Source organism: Danio aesculapii, chromosome 18 (genome assembly GCF_903798145.1).
Source record: "Danio aesculapii chromosome 18, fDanAes4.1, whole genome shotgun sequence".
NCBI classification, from domain to species: Eukaryota; Metazoa; Chordata; class Actinopteri; order Cypriniformes; family Danionidae; genus Danio; species Danio aesculapii.
The window spans coordinates 22,921,497-22,942,211 of record NC_079452.1 but is presented as its reverse complement, the minus strand read 5'-3'; the positions used below and the strand labels follow the sequence as shown (position 1 = coordinate 22,942,211).

The following is a 20,715-nucleotide window of genomic DNA, read 5'->3' as shown; positions in this document are numbered from 1 at the left end:
AGCTGCTCTCCCAAAACAATTACACACTAATCTGCGGCACCGACTGAGAATTAGCTCTTTAATCAGACTTGTGGCAGGAGTGTGTGTTATAGTCACTGTCAGAGAGAGAGTCTGTGTATGGACAAATGATGTAGCTCATTTTATTGTGTCGAAGGGGACGGTTTTATACGTTTTGTCTGTTTGTTTACACAAAAACATTGTTTTTAGTCAGAATGGGTCATATTTTGCCTGGTCGTTTGCACAAGGTTTTCAGTCAAACTGGGCCACTTGTTTAAAAGTTTTGCCTTTTCGTTTACCCCAAAACTTTTCCAGTCAAGATGAAGCTCTTTATACCTTTTGTCTGTTTGTTTACACAACAACAATGCTTTCTTTATCTTCGTAATTCAGGAACTTCATTACAGTAGGTCTCGGAGTTGGTCTCGGTCTCGGAGTTGTTGGGAGATTAGGGTGTATTTGTCCGATCTGGTGAGCTCGTTCGGTAACCGGCGCATGGTCGAAAGTGGCGGTCAATTTTTGGCAGCCAGTTTTCAAGAAAAGCTCATGTGTCCGAGTCTTCTGTCTTTTCAGGTAGACCCACCAGCCGCAAATTGAAGCGCCTTCTGCGATCTTCCAGATCCTGTGCTTTGTTGCGCAAAGATGAAGTTACCTCTTCCTGTTTTTTAACTTTGTGCTGGAGAGCTGTGACGTCTTCCTCGGTTTCCCCAATTCTTTTCGACTGAGCCACCAAATCGGATTGTATACTTTTTATGGCATCTAGCATTTCTGTGGATTGCTTAGAAAAGTCGGCTCTCAAAGAGTTCATTGCACTTAAAATGACGTCGTGTGTGGTCGCGTTAGCTGCGCTCTGTACCTCATCTGTCTGTTAGTTTTCTCTCCTTCAACTTGAGTCGGTGACTTCGATTGTTGTCCTGGCTTGGTTGCTTTCGGTGGCATGTTTTATATTATCTCAAATGGTTACGTACAGGTTTGGGTTTATTATAAGGATTTGTTCAGGAAATTGGCAGCGAGCTCTCCTCGTGCGTCCTCTCAGCCGCGCGCCATAACCGGAAGTGACAACAATGCTTTCATACAAGATTTAAATGTCCGATTACTCAACGTTTTCAGGCAAAAACAGCACACTTTTTATATATTTGGCCTGTTCGTTTACATAATGTTTTCAGACAAAAATGGGACACATGATGTATTTTGTCTGTGTTTATACAACAAAGTTTTCAGCCAGAAACAGCACACGTTTTATACACTTTGCCTGTTTGCTAACATGACAACATTTTCAGCTGAACACGGGACACCTTTATGTTTTGCCTGTTCGTTTGCACAACAATATAATCTTTAGGACTAAAAACGCGAACATTTAAAAACTATTTAGATTTAAGTCAGCATTTTCCGAGACATTGAGAATGCAAAGTCAAAATCATGAACTGAATCAAATCGTAAATTCTGTGAATCATTTCCCATGTTTGTTGTACCTCACAGCCCCATCTGCTGGTGAAAATAATCATGATTGCATCTATATCCTAATGAAGAAAAACATATTTTTAATTACTGTGTAATATGTATAGAAATATATATATAAATTGAACTGTGGAATCAAAATCGTAAATTGAATCGAATCATGAATTCAGTTAATCATTTCTCCTGTTTGGTGTATCTCACAGCCCCCTCTGCTGGTGAAAATAATCATGATTGCATCAATATCTTAATTAAATATACATATTTTTATTTACTTTGTAATATCTACACTCTTGTTTTGTAAAATTGAATCATGAAATCAAAATCGTGAATTGAATCGAATTGTGAATTCAGTGAATCATTACACTTTTAGTTGTTTGTTGTACCTCACAGCTCCCTCTGCTGGTGGAAATAATCACCACACGATCTCTCTAGTACTCGTGTTGATTGGAATTGTTCCTTGTATTTGCAGTAAAACAAGGACAGAACACTACATACTGAGAAGTCTAGTGGTCTTATCCTGTGAGTTTGTTAAATGATTCCCCGCTGGAGTCAAAGACAAGGACGAGTTTATTGCCTGTTTATCGGCTGCTGAGGATGACAGGCCGCGCCACACACTGCCAGCTTTATTTATTCCTGTCTCTCCTGTCAAGCGCTGAAAGCAGCAACGATGCCAAATGAATCATAAGTGTGTGTGTGTGTGTGTGTGTGTGTGTGTGTGTGTGTGTGTGTGTGTGTGTGTGTGTGTGTGTGTGTGTGTGTGTGTGTGTGTGTGTGTGTGTGTGTTTGCCCGGCCCGCGGGAGAGGCATTTGTTTGCATCTTCTGTTTGTTTTGGATTGTGTGTCGTGTCGAGCTCTGTTTCCGTCAGACGCACAGAATGAAGGGATTTGTTTATTGTTTCATTAACCCATGTGTGCTGTTGGGTCGTTTTCATCCACTCTGGGCTGATTTTGTCTGATTTTGAGGCTTAATTTGGCCACAACTTTCTCTGTCTTTCAGCAAATGTGATGATTTTTGGTGAAAAACTTTTTATTTTGACACATATTTTAAGAAAATGCTTTGAAATGAGATGCTGTCATGGCTTTGCAATTAAAAAAAGTCACTATAATTGAAGCCATTTGGGGCAAAAACAGCCACCAACATAATGAAAGGGTCAAATACACAAGAGTTAATAAAAAGACATGCAATATAGTGACATAGTTCAATTTAATTCAATTCACCTTTATTTGTATAGCGCTTATACAATGTAGATTGTGTCAAAGCAGCTTCACATAAAAGGTCACAGTATATAGTAAATAGGAACAGTGTAGTTCAGTTTTTAGTGTTTAAGCTCAGTTCAGTTTAGCTCAGTTCAGTGTGGTTTAATAATCACTACTGAGAGTCCAAACACATACATAGTGACAGCAAACATCTCATTCCCTCAACAGACAGTGTGTTTTTAATGAACTGCCACAGGAATGTTCATTCATTCATAACCAGAACCAAACACTGAAAGAATCACAGTGTAAAAAACTACTATATGTGCCCAAATAATTAATAATGCATGCACCGTTTCTTTTCTAATGCAGTTATAATATAGTCAATTACACAGCATGTCATGTCACAGTATGTGCACTTTAACTGTAGTTGTAAGAATTAATAATGCATGCAAGCTTTATATAATAGTCATTTAACTCTGTGCTTGACTGTACTTTACATTAAATTGCAGTATCATATAATAAAGTGTTTTTTGTGTGCATTATAGGGATAATATACATTGCGTTTTTATTATATTTATCAGCTGATATTGCATGTTTGCTGTTATTGTGCTTTCCAATTTTTATTTTTGCTTATAATGCTCCTTTAAATGAATCTTCACAAACACTAATAACTGTAAATGCATTGATTAGAGAATCAAAATCAATATATTTTTATTTTATTTAGCATGTCGTCATGTTATAATGCCTTAATTGTGCATCGATTTATTTTGGAAACTAATTATGAGAGTTATTTTCACATCGCTGAGATGCTTCTTTTCTAATCTGTTATAATAGAGGCAATTACAGAGTCTTATCACTTAAGCTATGCTGATAAGCATAAGATAAATAGCACCAAACATATATATTTGTGTACTATATGGAGATGCACAGTATTTGGGTTACGTTTACATATTTGTATTTATTTTTTTAGATTTATCTGCATCACTCAAATGCTCAATATCCTTAACTACTAATGTACTCGCATCAAAAATAAATACTATGTACTTACTGTGTTCATAATGTATTTGAGAACACTTGTGGTGCTCTTGAGTTGGGATAGGGGTTGGGTTATAGACAGGTTTGGTGGTATGGGTAGGTTTAAGGGTGGGTTAAGGTGTAAGGGATGGTCAAGAGTGTATTTACAAATGTAATTACAGAAGTTAATTACAGTTGTTATTACATACAGCTATTTAATCAAGCATAAGTACACAGTAAATACATGTATTTACACAATAAGTACATTGTAATGAATGATTAATTTCATAGTAGTAGTACATAGTAGTTTAGGACACTTAATATAAGGTGGGATCATAAATAGTAATGTAAATATCCAAAAAGCTCTAGAACAGTTTTATATATTTTGACTTATGTATGTAGATTATCCCAAATGTTTTAAAGCATGCCGTATATTATATACTGTGCTTTTAATGTAGCATATTTAATTATGCATGCTAATATGAACTGTTTTTGCATTTAGTTCCATTGGATACTTAACTTAATGTGTGAAAATGCAAAAACACTGAATGACACTTTTGAATGTAATATTTAGACATAAAAAAGTAAATATTCAATGTTAATTTTTTACATTACATGCATTTTGTTATGCCTAAATTCACTTTTCATCAGTTTTTACCTGGGTTATTTTTAGGTTATTTGTGTTATTTTGTACTGAGACATTCTGACTATTGTTGTTTTGATTATTATTTTGAATTAGCTCAGAGTGTTTTGCTTATTTTTGTTTTGTTTTTGATTTTAGTTAAAGTTTTAGGTTTAGTAACTAGGAATTAGTGTTGTTTTGTATCATTGAGATACGTTGACTTGTTCTGTTTATTATTAAATGGGATTATCCAGCCTGATCTCACGAGAAAACGTAACTATTTTACGTTTTGTCAGTTTAGTGGATAATTCGTACGAATTCATATGATTTTATAAAGGAGGCGTGGCACCTAACCCCACCCCTAAACCAAATCGTCATTGGGGGAGGAGCAAATCCTACTAAATTGGACAAATTAGATTGTACGAATTCACGCGAATTAGCCACTAAAGCAAAAAGTTCTGAATTGCCGTGAGCTTGTGTTGGATTAGCTCATAGTGTTTTGTTTTCATTTTAATTTGAGTTAAAGTTGTAGCTTTTTTTAAATGCATGATGGATTGCAGCTCTGTTCTGCTGTGACTTTGACTGTGTTGACGATGAAAGCATCTCATATTCAGCCCAATCGTGTGTATTTGTGTGCCGCAGATACTGTAGACTCACAGTGTCAGAGCTGTTCTGATATGGATCCTCTTCTCTGTAAATGAGTGGGACGCTCCTGAGAATAGATTTGCTGTCACTGCTCGACTGCACCGGCGCAAGATTACATCCAACTGTATTAATACAGAGAGAAAGAGAAAAGTGCATTTGCTTTATACGCTGCAGGAGACACATTTATTGTCTTTGAATAACACACACTCGACAAGATCTGACATGTCTGTAATGAAAGCAGCATATGGAGGTGGAACAGTGTGTGTGTTTTCCTAATGAGCCGGAGAATATAGTGTAAAAGAGTCATTTAAATGCCTGAAAGACTTCTTAATGTCCTTTCTCCAAGACGACTTCTCGTCATACGGTTTGCATATGTGGTTTTATATATATTTAATTAGGATTTTATGGTTCGTATTGTTTGATATAGTGAGTGTATGGAACTGAAATAGCTCAGCTTTATTCAGAGGATCTAAGCTAAATATGATTATATATTAAATTATATAAATATCAGTTTTCCAATTGTATGTCTTAGTCTAAGATGATTTTTTTTAGATGATCACAGTCATATCACCCTGCAGCCCAAGAGCGCTCCCTCACTGAAGCTAAGCAGGGCTGAGCCTGGTCAGTGTCTGGATGGGAGACCACATGGGAAAACTAGCTTGCTGTTGGCAGTGGTGTTAGTGAGGCCAGCAGGGGGCGCTCAATCTGTGTAAGTGCTAATGCTCCAGCATAGTGAAGGGGACTCTATACTGTCGGATGAGACCGAGGTCCTCTCTGTGGGCATTAATAATCCCATGGCACTTCTGGTAAAGAGTAAGGGTGTAACCCCGGTGTCCTGGCCAAATTCCCTCCATCATTCCTTCCCCATCATGGCATACCAATCATCCCCATCCACTGAATTGGCTCCATCACTGTCTCGGCTCCATCACTGTCTCTCCACTTCACCTATAGCTGGTGTGTGGTGAAGCACTGGCGCTGTTGTCCTGTGGCTGCCGTCGCATTACCCAAGTGGAGCTGCACACTGGTGGTGGTGTGGAGAGACTCCCCGCCCTCATGATTGTAAAGCGCTTTGGGTGTATGGCCATACTAGATTAATGCACTATATAAATACACATTACTTACTTACTATGATCAAAGCTCTATAATTTAAAATATGATCAAGATATGCAATGCTATGCAGAGATGATAAGAGATAATAAACATTCTTTAAAGATCATATATGTTTTACAGGCTCATTTCACCGTAGAGGAACAGAGAAAGTGAAGGTTCTGGAAATAAACCTTTATTAAAAGCTTGATGATCATGCAGTATTTATTTTTCTGTGAAAAGCTGACTGAATAGTCTAGAAAGTGTTCATAATATAAAGAATAACTGAAAACAGGCCATTGCGTCAGTAGATAATAATGCAGAGCGGAGGTGGTGATGTGGAGTAGTGGCTGTTTTATCTCAGGTGTGCATTCCAGTCGAGTAATTCAATGTGCATTATTCTGCTTATACTCTGCTTCGGTGTTTGAGAGTGTAATAGTCAGGTGTGTGTCCTCCTCAAACTGCTCCTGTGTGTAGTTTCTTCCACATCTCCTCCAAAGCGTTCTGATGTGAGCTGTGAAATGACTCTAATCATTCAGCGGAGTGATGTGGAGCTGTAATGCGCTCTAAACCTGCCCCTATGAGACAACCCAGCTGTTTACAGCCTTCATGCAAATATGACAATACATTATGCTTCACTTTTATCTAATGTTGGGGTCATTTTAGAAAAGAAGATAAAAGAATAGATATAATTTAGTCTTTTGTCTTCTGTTTAAGTGGTCATGGGTCATTTTTGACCAGTCAGCAGGAGTGTTGTGTGTTGTGTGTGTGTGTGTGTGTGTGTGTGTGTGTGTGTGTGTGTGTGTGTGTGTGTTCCTGAGTGCTCTCCAGTGTTTCCTTCTGCGGTTCCTCCTGTTTCTGTTTCCAGACTGTGTGTGTTTGAACTTCTGATCTGCTTTATTGATGCTGACTTTTCCCTCTGTTTTCTTCTCTTCTGTTCTGTGTGTGTGGGTGTGTGTGCACATGTTCATACATTTGCGCATGTGTGCGTGCATGTATGTGTGCATATGTGTGTGTGTGTGTGCGTCTGCAGTAGAGATTAAAGTGATCAAGGATCTGCCGTGGCCTCCTCCGGTCGGCCAGCTGAACTCCAGTCCTCTGCTGATGGAGGCAGTGGAGGCTCCGTCCTCTCCGGGCTCCAGCTCCTCCACCTCCGCCTGTGACCCCCAGCAGCAGCAGTTCGGTGGGTCTGCGCGTCTCTCAGTACAGCTCCAGTTCTGCTGCTCCACCGTATTCTGCATGTCTCTATTGGCCTTATTCTGCGATGTGGAAGTGCGTTTGGACCCTTTTCACATTAGTGTGTTTCTCCACAGCAGACGTGGTCATAGTTGGGAAATGCAGAGCGCAGTGAATGGGAGAGCACAACAAATCCTTTATTTACAGTCCTGTTAGCTGAAATAATGACAGAAAAACTGCATGATGGAGTTATCAAGACTTTTAGAATGAGGAAAACAATAGCGTGAGGCTGATAACAGCAGCTAGAAGAGAGAAAGTCTTATTAGTTTTATTTCGGCTAGAATAAAAGCAGTTATTAATTGTTTTAAACCCATTTTAAGGTCAATATTATTAGCCCCCTTCAGCAATATTAGTGTTGGATTGTCTCCAGAATAAACAGAGACGCATTATAGATTTTGTAAAGATATGCAGAATAAGTCTCCTTTAAGACCCATACTGAACTGAGTGTAAACAAGCCATTATTGTTGCTGTAGAAGATCATTGCTCTTCTGTAGCGTTTGTGCTCCTCAAACAGCCTCTTCAACACATATGCTGAGATAAAGTCTATGGGCTGCTGTGACATTAACGCTGCTTTCCATCAGAATTTAGCATTTGCTCGCAGTGAAGCAGAAAATTATGAAGGGCTCGAGTCCAGCTTTCTGCAAACCCCTCATTGGCTTTAATAGAGCTGAGCGTCTGACTCTTCTGAGGCGTTCAGCGATTTACCTTCACACTTTACACCTCTGCGAAACACAATCATACAGTCTCTTTCCTCTGAATGTGGGAAAGCCATCGTACCCTGGAGATTACAGATGTTCAGATCCTCAGGTTTCCGTCTGAGGTGTGTGTGTGTGCATGTGTGTTTTATTGGGACGCCACGGCAGTATTGTGTGTCGGTCGTGAACTGGCTCCAGATTTACAGTTGAAGTCAGAATTATTCATCCTCCTGTGAATTTCTTTTCAGATATTCCCCAAATGATGTTGAACAGGTTCAGAAATTTTTCACAGTATGTCTGATAATATTTGTTCTTCTGGAGAAAGTCTTATTAGTTTTATTTCGGCTAGAATAAAAGCAGTTTTTAATTGTTTTAAAGCCATTTTAAGCTCAATATTATTAGCCCCCTTCAGCAATATTAGTTTTGGATTGTCTCCAGAACAAACCACTGTTATACAATAACTTGCCTAATTACCCTAACTTTACCCTAATTACCCTAGTTAAGCCTTTAAATGTGAATTTAAGCTGAATACTAGTGTCTTGAAAAATATCTAGTCTAATATTATGTGCTGTCATCATGATGAAGAGAAAAGACATCAGTTATTAAGGATGAGTTATTAACACTATTATGATTAGAAATGTGCTGAAAAATCTGCTCTCCGTTAAACAGAAATTTGGGGAAAATATAAAAGAAATATAAAAGAACAGGAGGGCTAATAGTTCTGACTGCAGCTGTATGTACGAGACTGAACTGAAGGTATCTGTTTCTGGCCATGCGGCGTGTGGATTTAAGCGTCTGTATTTAAGCACGCCGGGTGGCTGTAAGTTAACCTGGCTTGATCCGGCCTGCGGTTTTTCTTCAGAGATTAACCGTAAGATGATCCGTTGCTCTGCTTTTTCACAGGAATAAACAGGTCAAAGGGTTATTTCACAGAGATGTGTAAAATCACCCGCCGACGCTGCTGCCTGACTCATTTCTGAGAGACAGAGACTCAAAAACACAAGAAAAACACTGAAACTTTGATTCAGATTAAAAACACTGAAACTCCAGCTCTGATTCAGACACAAAACACCAACTTAAAACACTAAAACTCAGATTTAGACCTAATACAAAGAAACTCTGAAACTGAATTAGATCCAAAACTCTGATTCAGGTCAAAAAGAGTCAAATTTGTATTAATATTTAACACAATAAAACTCTTAAATCACATTAAAAAATACATAAACTATTTTTCAGATCCAAAACTCTGATTCTGACCCAAAACTTTGATTTAGATCAAAAACTGATTCAAATGGAAAACACAGAAATTGATTCAGATTAAAAACACAGAAACTTTTTTTCTGATTCATAACACAGAAACTGATTCAGGTCTAAAGAGTTGATTCAGATCCAAAACTGATTCAGATGGAAAATACAGAAAGTGATTCAGATTAAAAACAGTAAAGATCTGATTCAAATTAAACCACAGAAACTTTTTCAGATCTGTAACACAGAAATTGATTCAGATCTAAAGCTTTGATTCAGATCCAAAACAGATTCAGGTGGAAAACACAGAAACTTTTTTCTGATTCGTAACACAGAAACTGATTCAGGTCTAAAGCTTTGATTCAGATCCAAAACTGATTCAGATGGAAAATACAGAAAGTGATTCAGATTAAAAACAGTAAAGATCTGATTCAAATTAAACCACAGAAACTTTTTCAGATCTGTAACACAGAAATTGATTCAGATCTAAAGCTTTGATTCAGATCCAAAACAGATTCAGGTGGAAAACACAGAAAGTGATTCAGATTAAAAACAGTAAAAATCTGATTTAGATTAAAAACAATATAACTATTATTCAGATCAACAAACACAGAAACTTTTTTTTCATATCCATAAGACAGAAACTGATTCAGATCCAAAACACTAAAGATGCAATTCAGATCCAAAACACAGAAACTCTGATTTAGATTAAAAACTATTTCTAATTCAGATCAAAACATTCAACTTCACCTTAAAACAGTGTATGTGAACATTACTTCAGAAATATGAAATAGATCTTTTGTTTTTGCACAAGATATTTTACATTCAGTCGTCATATTTACTAACTTCATTTTAAATGTTAGTCATTGTTTTTTTCATTTTAGTCATATTTAGTCAACAAAATTGCTCAAAGCACTGCTTTAAGAAGGTATTAAGGTAGCATTAAATAATAATATTAATAATAATAATAATAATAATAATAATAAATAAAACCTAACTGGTACTAGCGTATTTCAATTCAACAGTCTAATAAAAAATACATGTTTAATATTTCAAATTTAAATTTTAAAATATACAAATAAAAGCTAATTCAAATCAATAATGAAAACTATTAGTTTCAAATACTATTAATAAATGTAAATTAATTGTGTTCTTTAGTCATATTTAGCCATTAATTTATTACCACAAGTGTTGCTTTAAATATTAATTAGGTGTCAAACCCTTGTATTGCTTGGTAAACACACACACACACACACACACACACTCACACACACACACATACACACACACACACACACACACACACACACACACACACACACACACTCACACACACACACACACACACACACACACACACACACACACACACACACACACACACACACACACATGATTAAATGATTAAAGAATTACATCTATCTGAAGACTTCATGTTTTAAAGCAGCACTTATCCGCTCAGCAGCTGCTCTACTACTAGTGTTTCATTTATACTTTTGTTCAGAGCTGAACAGCATGTGACAGGCTGTCTCATCCATCTGACGAGATTTTAATTTTTGCATGTGATTTGATGGGCCAGAAATTAAATTTGCATATAAATATCAGCAGATTCTTTTGTTTTCCTCAAGAAAAGCCACAGCCCTTTGTTTCCAGCGCTGAATTAATTGCTGCTGCTTTCCGGGCTTTTCTTTTTGGCTCATATCTGCGTCATGTCTCTGTAGAATATGAAATAATATAATGAAAGGATATCTAGATTTGATTATGAGGGGTCTGAACCCGTGGAGACCTGCTTTTATTTTCTTTTGTATGACACAGTGAATGTGTTCTTGCGCTTTAATGAAGACGAGAAACAAAAGCGAGTGTTTTTCACTTGAACAGAGGCTCAGGAGTGACTCTGAATGTGAACCCGTGTCTTCATCTGCTCTCCCCACAATGCTGAATATGAATGCACTCAGTCTGGTTTATCACAGAACACAATTTCAACATAGATACTGATTCAGATCCAAAACACAGCAACTCTGATTCAGATCCAAAACTCTGATTCAGATCCAAAACTCTGATTCAGATCCAAAACTCTGATTCAGACCAAAAACACAAAATCTCTCATTCAGATCCAAAACACTGATTGAGATCCAAAACTCCTGATTCAGATCAACTCTGTTTCGGATCCAAAACACCAAACTGAGTCAGATCAAAAACTCTGAATCAGATCATAAACTCTGATTCAGATCTAAAGTCCAGAACCTTATTCAGATTCAAAGCACAATCTGATTCAGATCCAAAACTCTAAATGCTGATTCTGATCCAAAACACGGAAACTTTTTTTTTTAAATCCAAAAACTGATTCAGATCTCTAAAACTCTAATTCAGATTCAGAACACAAAAATGGATTCAGATCCAAAGCCCAAAAACTGATTCAAATCCAAAACACAAAAACTGATTCAGATTTAACACACAGAAAGGGATTTTGATCCAAAACACGGAAACTGATTCAGATAAAAAAACAATTATTCAGATCCAAAGCACAGAAACTCTGTTTCAGCCATAAAACACTGATTCAGATTTAAAACATAGAAATTGATTCAGCTCCAATACGCTGATTCAGATCTGAAATACAGAAACTCTGATTCAGATCCAAAACACACAAACTGATTCAAATCTAAAACAAATAAACTGATTCAGATCCGAAACACAGAAACTGATTCAGATCCAAGAATCTGATTCAGGTCCAAAACACAAAACTGATTCAGATCTAGAGCACAGAAACTCTGATTTATATCTAAAACACTGATTTAGATTCAAAATACAGAAACTGATTCAGATCCAGAACACAGAACCTGATTCAGATCCAAGAATTTTATTCAGATCCAAAACGCAAAACTGATTCAGATCCAAAGCACAGAAACTCTGACTTAGACCTAAAACACTGATTTAGATTCAAAACACAGAAACTGATTCAGATCCAGAACACAGAAACTGATTCAAATCCAAGAGTCTGATTCAGATCCAAAGCACAGAAACTCTTATTCAGATCCAGAGCACTGATTCAGATTCAAAACACAAAAACTGATTCATATCCCAAGCACAGAAACGGATTCAGATCTGAAATACAGAAACTCTGATTCAGATCCAAAACACAAACTGAGTGTTTCTTGAACAGCGGGTCCGGAGTGACTCTGAATGTGAATCCTAATCTTCTATTCCCACTGTTATTATACAGAATATGAAAGCACTCAGTGAGAATGGAGAATTTAACTGCGCTGCTGATTTATGATCAGTCTCCCCACTGAGCCCTGCTCGCGTTTCCATTAGTAAATTAGGAGATGGGAATTAATTAGAGGCTTTAATTAGTAAATGTGTTCAGATGTAACCCTCGCTGTGTGCTTTAGTGTAGAACGGAGTCATTTGTATGAGTCTCCAGTCGTCTGTGTGCATTCAGGACACCCATGTCTAACGCTGCTCTAACATCACTGCTTTATTTATCAGTGATTCTACATTTTCAAGTTTCTGATTATTTTAACATGGACAGTTGTTGCAGTAATGGGGAAAACACAATTCGCATGTGCAAATACACACACAAACAATGCAAACTAGTTCTACAATTGCATTTGTGCAGAGAGTCTTTAGTATAAACTCAGACCTGAATCCTGATGATGGACAGCAGCTTGTGTCTGATTTGTGCTTGTGATCGCTCAGTGTGGGTGCTATCTCCTGGTGCGGTGTGTGTGTGATCACTCAGTGTGTGTTATCTCCTGGTGAGGTGTGTGTAAATGCTCTTATCTCCTGATGAAGGTTGTGTTTGCGCTGTGAGTTGTCCTCAGTCATCCGTCGCTCTGATCTGATACCGGTTTTCATTTACTGCTGTAGGGTTTAACTCAGAGCTTCAGTCCGGCACTGGATCAAGAGTGTTTTCTGCTGTTCATCAGGAAACAGAGATTCTCACACTCACTCACTCACTCACTCACTCACTCACTCACTCACACACACACTCACACACACACTCACACACACACACACGCACACACACACACACACACACACACACACACACACACACACACATACACTAATGTGACAGATGTTATTAATCTGCATCTGTTCTCTTTTATCATGTACTTAACATTCTGAAAGTATGAGATGAGTTTGTTTGCACATACACTCACCGGCCACTTTATTAGGTACACCTTACTAGTACCGGGTTGGACTCCTTTTTCCTTCAGAACTGCCTTAATCCTTGGTGTCAGATTCAAGACGCTACTGGAAATATTCCTCAGAGATTTTGCTCCATATTGACATGATAGCATCACACAGTTGCTGCAGATTTGTCGGCTGCACATCCATGATGCCAATCTCCCGTTCCACCACATCCCAAAGGTGCTTTATTGGATTGAGCTCTGGTGACTGTGGAGGCCATTTGAGTACAGTGAACTCATTGTCATGTTCAAGAAACCAGTCTGAGATGATTGGTGCTTTATGACATGGTGCGTTATCCTGCTGGAAGTATCCATCAGAAGATGCCGTTGACACCAAGGCGTTGACACCATGCTCAATTGGTACTAATGGACCCAAAGAAAATCTCCCCCACACCATTACACCACCACCAGCAGCCTGAACCGCTGATACAAGGCAGAATGGATCCATGCTTTCATGATGTTGAGGCCAAATTGTGAGCACCCGGTGTAGTCTTTTGCTGCTGTAGCCCATCTGCCTCAAGGTTGGACGTGTTGTGTGTTCAGAGATGCTCTTCTGCAGACCTCGGTTGTAACGAGTGCTTATTTGAGTTACTGTTGCCTTTCTATCAGCTGGAACCAGTCTGGCCATTCTCCTCTGACCTCTGGCATCAACAAGGCATTTGCGCCCACAGAACTGCCGCTCACTGGATATTTCCTCTTTGTCGGACCATTCTCTGTAAACCCTAGAGATGGTTGTGCGTGAAAATCCCAGTAGATCAGCAGTTTCTGAAATACTCAGAGCAGCCCGTCTGGCAGCAACAACCATGCCACGTTCAGCGTCTCTTAAATCCCCTTTCTTCCCCATTCTGATGCTCAGTTTGAACTGCAGCAGATCGTCTTGACCATGTCTACACGCCTACATGCATTGAGCTGCTGCCATGCGATTGGCTGATTAGACATTTGCGTTAAGGACAGGTGTACCTAATAAAGTGGCCGGTGAGTGTACAGTGCTCAGCATTAATGAGTGTTTACACCCCTCACAGATCTCTCTTTATAATATTCTCCACAGGATGCTTTACAGTAATATATATCTGAGACATTAGATTAGGCAGTACCAAAGACAAAACTGATCAACTAATCTAACACTAAACTGAAGATCACAGTCCGAAAATTACTACACACTTATGAATATGTTGTGGAAAATAGTAAATACAATTTAAATAATCTGGAAAAATCAGGAAGTGCTGCTCATTTGCATATTTAAATTCTCCTTCACTTTGAATCAGAGGACACGCCCACTGCCTACTGTCAGCAGTCACTGTATGAAATCAGCGACTCTGTCTGAATGCACCTGTCAGATGCTTCATCACTGTCACACACACACACACACACTGTTCTCAGTTTTATTTGACAGGCTGCTTTGTCTGTTTTGCTGTGGTGTGTTATGAGTGATGGTGAAGGGTGTTTGTTAGAGGAAGGTGAAGCAGAGAGACTGACGTTTAACCTGACATGCGCAGTAGTCTGCATCTGTGTCTTCATATGTGGCGGTGTCTGGTTGTATATAAATATATATATATGTTTGTGGCAGCATCTGTGTGTGTCGGTGGCTGTGGCTGTGTCTGTGCTTGGGACTGAGTCTGAATCTAAGTCTGTCTGCATCTGTGTTGGAATCTGCATCTGTGTCTGACTGCATCTACATCAACGTCTGGGCTTGAGTCTAAATCTGTTTGCATCTAGATCTATGTCTCGGTTTGAGTCTGTCTGAGTCTGAATCTGATTGAGTCTGTTTGAGTCTGACTCTGTCTGCATCTACATCTAGGTCTGGGCTTAAGTCTGAATTGCTTTGCATCTAGATCTATGTCTGGGTTTGAGTCTGTTTGAGTCTGAATCTGATTGAGTCTGAATCTGTTTGAGTTTGAGTCTGTCTGCATCTATATCTGTGTTTAAGTCTGAATTGGTTTGCATTTAGATCTATGTCTGGGTGTGAGTCCGTCTGAGTCTGTCTACATCTACGTCTGGGTTTGAGTCTGAATCTGATTAAGTCTGAGTCTGTTTGAGTCTTTGTCTGCATCTTAATCTACACCTAGGTTTGAGTCTGAATCTGTTTGCATTTAGATTTATGCCTGGGTTTGAATCTGATTGAGTCTAATTATGTTTGAGTCTGAGTCTGTCTGCATCTACATCTACACCTGGGTTTGAGTCTGAATCTATTTGCATTCAGATCTATGTCTGACTTTGAGTCTGTCTGGGTCTGAATCTGATTAAGTCTGAGTCTGTCTGAGCCTACATCTATGTGTTTGAGTCTGCCTCTGCATCTAGGTTTGAGTCTGTCTTTCTGTCTGTCAGAGTCTGCATCTGAGTCTGTGGCTACATCTATGTTAGGGTTTGAGTCTGTGTTTTGGTCTGCATCTACATCTGCATTTAAGTCTGCATCTGTCTGCGTCTACATCTACATCTGGCTCTGTCTGAGTCTGTGTCCGTCTGCGTCTGCATTTGAATCTGCATCCAGCTACAGCACTTATGTCACACACATGACCAATGCTGATTGGCCCTGCTATTGCCATGGTTACAGACATTTTCATGAGGGTCACGTAGGGGTCACACTTTGTGTTTTGGAGGGTCACAATATGCTTGTCACCTTCAGTTATACGGCTTTTGTTTTATTTTCCAGCACTCACCTTCATTTCAGACACACACACTCACACACACACACACACACACACACACACACACACTCGTCCTCCTTCCTAAAGAGCATTCAGATGGTGATTTGACAGTTATGATGGGGTTGAAAGGCGCGTTTCCATGGCAACAGGCCTTTTTCTTCACCGGCACACAGTTTATGCCAAACAGTAAACAAAAATGATGACATTCCACTCATGCAGCACACACACACACACACACACACACACACACACACACACACACACGCACACACACACACACACACACACACACACACACACACACACACACAGTCTGAGCTCTTCAAGTCTACTTTAACACTGCTGTATGATCATAATGCCAGTTATCCCTGCTCATATTCAAGTGGGTGCACTTTTATCCACTTGAATATTTGAATACTCATTGTCATGCATTTAGCGCCTCTGGATTACACGTGCACATGCAGCGTCAGATGAAGATTTCAGATTGTTTTGTGTTTACATGAGAGGCTAACATTACAGTGGTGCCAAGTCAGTGATTTATTATGTGCACATGCTGTGATATAGCCTTGCTTGTGCTAGTAACGTAACACTTTTCATGTCATCTAACACGATCAGTATGAATATTGACAGATTCTGTACCATGGTGTACATCAGGGGTTCCCAAACTTTTCATCCCACGACCCCCAAAATAACAATGTCAGTGACTCGCGACCTCCATTTTAGGTGGTTATAAATATACAAATGTTGCGTACACAACAATAGGCATATATAAACATGAGCATATTGACAACACAAAACTGCAGCAGTCTAATAACCCTATATTTTTGATAATCATTTATTAATTAAATTTAATATTAATATAAAAAATTAAAGGCTAATGGATTTTTATTTGTATGTTGTTGTTGTTTCTTTAACGTAACTATCTTCTGTGGACTTTTGATTAAAATATGGTAATTGTAATAGTTTAATAAAATCTATTTGAGTTTTGGAAATCACCAAGCGACCCCTCGTCATTGTTCTGCAACCCCCAGGGCGTCCCGACCCCCACTTTGGGAACAACTGGTATACACTGACCTCAAAAAGTGCCTTTGCAGTAAATAAAAAGGTACCAGTGTTTAATAAATAAATAAATAAGCATAATTCATCATCAGGGGTCGCCACAGAGGAATGAACCGCCAACTATTCCAGCATATGTTTTACACAGCAGATGCACTTCCAGTCGCAACCCAGTACTGGGAAACACCCACAAACTCTCACACACTACGGCCAGTTTAGTTGATCAGTTCCCCTATAGCGCATGTGTTTGGACTGTGGGGGAAACCGGAGCACCTGGAGGAAACCCACACCAACACTGGGAGAACATGCAAACTCCACACAGAAACACCAACTGACCCAGCAGGGACTCAAACCAGTAACCTTCTTGCTGTGAGGCGATCGTGCCACCCACTCTGCCACCGTGCCGCCTAATTAAGCATAATAAGGATTTAAATATTTATATATTTTATCTTATTTCTAACATTATAATATTATTACAGTTTAAAATAGCGGGTTTCTATGTGCATGTTTAATTAACTGATATTTATTATTGTCAAATATTTTAATGATCAGCGTTGAACACAGTTACAGCATATAAAGTGCAATATTGCTAATTATACTGTCATGAAAGTCTTAAATGTGTTTTCGGTTATCAAAATACTGACACTTGTGTAGCGTGTGGGATTTTCATCTCAGTTTTTGTCTTATTTCTAGTCTAAATATCGAACATTTCTAAATCAAGAAGCATTTTCTGGACAATAAGAGGTTTTGTTTTGTTTTCAGAACAATCAACACAAAATGAGGAGTGTTTTCCTTAAAACAAGCCAAATAATCTGCCAGTGGAGGAAGGAAAATACTGAAATTTACAGTTTGAAGAAAGTTTATTTGTCTTACTCCATTGGCAGATTCATTCATGCATTTTCTTTTCAGCTTAGTCCCTTTATTGAATAGGGTTCGCCACAGCGGAATGAACCGCCAACTTATCCAGCAAATGTTTTATGCAGCGCGATGCGCTTCCTGCTGCAACCCAGTTCTGGGAAACACCCATACACACTCATTCACTCTCATACACTACAGACAATTTAGCTTACCCTATTCACCTGTACCACATGTCTTTTGGACTGTGGGGGAAACCGGAGCAACCGGAGGAAACCCACGCCAACACGGGGAGAACATGCAAACTCTTTTTGCATGACATTACTCTTTATATTTGTAACTTCTTGATTTAAGGATTTTTATATATTTGAACTAGAAACAAGACTAAAACTGTCAAGTAGGAAATGTATGTTTTACAGTGTGTGTGTCTCTGTGTGAGCACGATGTGTGTGTGTGTGTGTGTGTGTGTGTGTGTCAGAGGTCTGTCTGTAGTGAATCTGGTCACCGTAGCTTGAGGCTACAGATGAATCCATCAGAAACATGAGCGCTTTCACTACAGCTACTTCCTGTGACCCTTGCGACCCCTGTGACCCCTGTGACCCCCGTGACCCCTGAGTCTCCTGTTGAAACCGATGCTCTACAACGGGCTTTGATTTTCTCCCTTTAGTTTCCTCCAACACAGAGACTGATGTGCTTTATGCACAGCAAGTGTTTTTCACCACCGATAAACCTCCAGTGAAAGGGTTATGAGACTATTTTCATTCTGCCTCAGCTCACTCCCTTATTTATCAAGGGTCGCCACAGCGGAATGAACCGCCAACTATTCCAGCATATGTTTTACACAGCTGATGCCCTTCCAGCTGCATCCCAGTACTTCACACACACACTCATACACTACAGCCAGTTTAGTTGATCAATTCCCCTATAGCGCATGTGTTTGGACTGTGGGGGAAACCGGAGCACCCGGAGGAAACACGGGGAGAACATGCAAACTCCACACAGAAACACCAACTGACCCAGCTGAGACTCGAACCAGTGACTTTTATGTTGCATATCAATCAGGCGGTGAAGATCAATGATTTTTAATGAAATCAGATCTCACACACACACGCACACACACACACACACACACGCACGCACGCACACACACACACACACACACACACACACACACACACACACACACACACACACACACACACACACTTCTTTTTATGTTATTGTTTTTCTCTCTTTTCCTTCTCTGTTGGTCTTCATGTCAGTAGTGGATCTCTTTGCATAATAAATAAGTGGTCATTTGTTTAATGGCGTAGGTAAGCACATGAGAGGGCTTACTGAAAGGTTCGTGTGCATACTCTGCATTTCTGACTCCTCTACAGGTGTTTATTGTGTGTATAAATCAGTGTGTTTGATGCAGGACGTCCCGTGAGCCGCCGTCACTGCGCTTCACTGCTTTTCAGTGTTTTTATGAAGTGGATCTGCTTTCATCACATGCGGGATGAGCTTCAATCCCTCCGGCGCTTGTATTCGTCAGTTTCTGCTCAATAAAACACACACACACACACACACACAGGCACACACAGAGCTCCATCTGCCAATCGCTGCTCCTACAAGCTCATGTTGGGTTTTTTTTTCCCTCAAAAACTCTTTCCGGAGAGTAATGCCATGCTGGAGTAATTACAGCTCGCTTGTGGATTTTATTTCAACAGTTTTGATTTCATTTTCAACTCTTGGATGCCTTCCAGTACGTTTGTGATTACAATTAAAGAGTTGGAAATAGAGATCCCTGCCAAATGAACACAGTTTTTGGAGGAATAACATTGAGTCTGCTGTTTAACATCAGTATATAACAGCAATCTGGACCTTGACATGGCACAGATCATCTTTGGCTTTACTTGTAATTATTTTTAGGTGTCACTAATATCAGTTTACTGTTAAGTGACATTATTATGGTGTTAAGATTACGGTCCTCTGCAAAATATGCTGTTCTTACTCTGAGTTTTTGTCTCGTTTCTAGCCTAAATATCTACAAATTCCTAAATCAAGAAGCTTTTTCTAGACAAGCACAAAATCTAGTCTCGTCTTCAGTCAAAATGAAGAGAGTTTTTCTTTAAAGGAAGCTAAATAATCTGCTAATGTGGGAAGTTAATATGTCAAAAGGAAAAAGAAGCTAGCATTGTGTTTGAATGTGTTCAGCTTAAATGGCTACTGAAATGTATATAATGCAAACCTGTCAACATTGGGATGTGAAAATAAGGAATAGCCCCCCCGACCCCCCCCCCCCAACCCAAAAACAAACAAAACATTAAATATGTTCATCTGGAGCTGTATTATTGTAAATAAACTGCTGAAAGGGTCAGTCATACGTGTTTTTTATTATTTACAAGGCATATAATAATTAGTATACGTTAGAAAAAGCTGCAAATGAATTAGCAAACAGTTCAGATCATCAAAATGATTAGCTATTATAAAGAAATTGAGTCAAGTTATCAAATCTGATTCATCTTTTCTTCACTGTATAATTTAAACGTTCTGTATACATTAAATAACAGCGTCACTTTAAAAACGCACAGATCTATAATGAATGCATTTGATTGCTTTGCTGACTTTTTAATGCTCATTAAAGACAAAATGAGTTGTGTTTAAAAGAAAACCCAACAAGATCGACATGTCTAGATGTTATTAATATTATTATTCATTCATTCATTTTCTTTTAAGCTTAGTCCCTTTATTAATCTGGGGTCGCCACAGCGGAATGAACCGCCATTATTATT

General features: G+C 38.9%; 1 protein-coding gene across 1 annotated transcript in view; it reads left to right on the top strand.

The window, feature by feature from the left end:
• The window catches only part of LOC130245330 (SH2 domain-containing adapter protein F-like), a 107,516-nt gene that overhangs the window by 71,395 nt on the left and 15,406 nt on the right, over window positions 1-20,715 (top strand). The window contains exon 4 of the mRNA XM_056477999.1: window positions 7,050-7,199. Coding sequence (XP_056333974.1) covers window positions 7,050-7,199 — 150 coding nt within the window. The remainder of the gene's footprint in view (window positions 1-7,049; window positions 7,200-20,715) is intronic.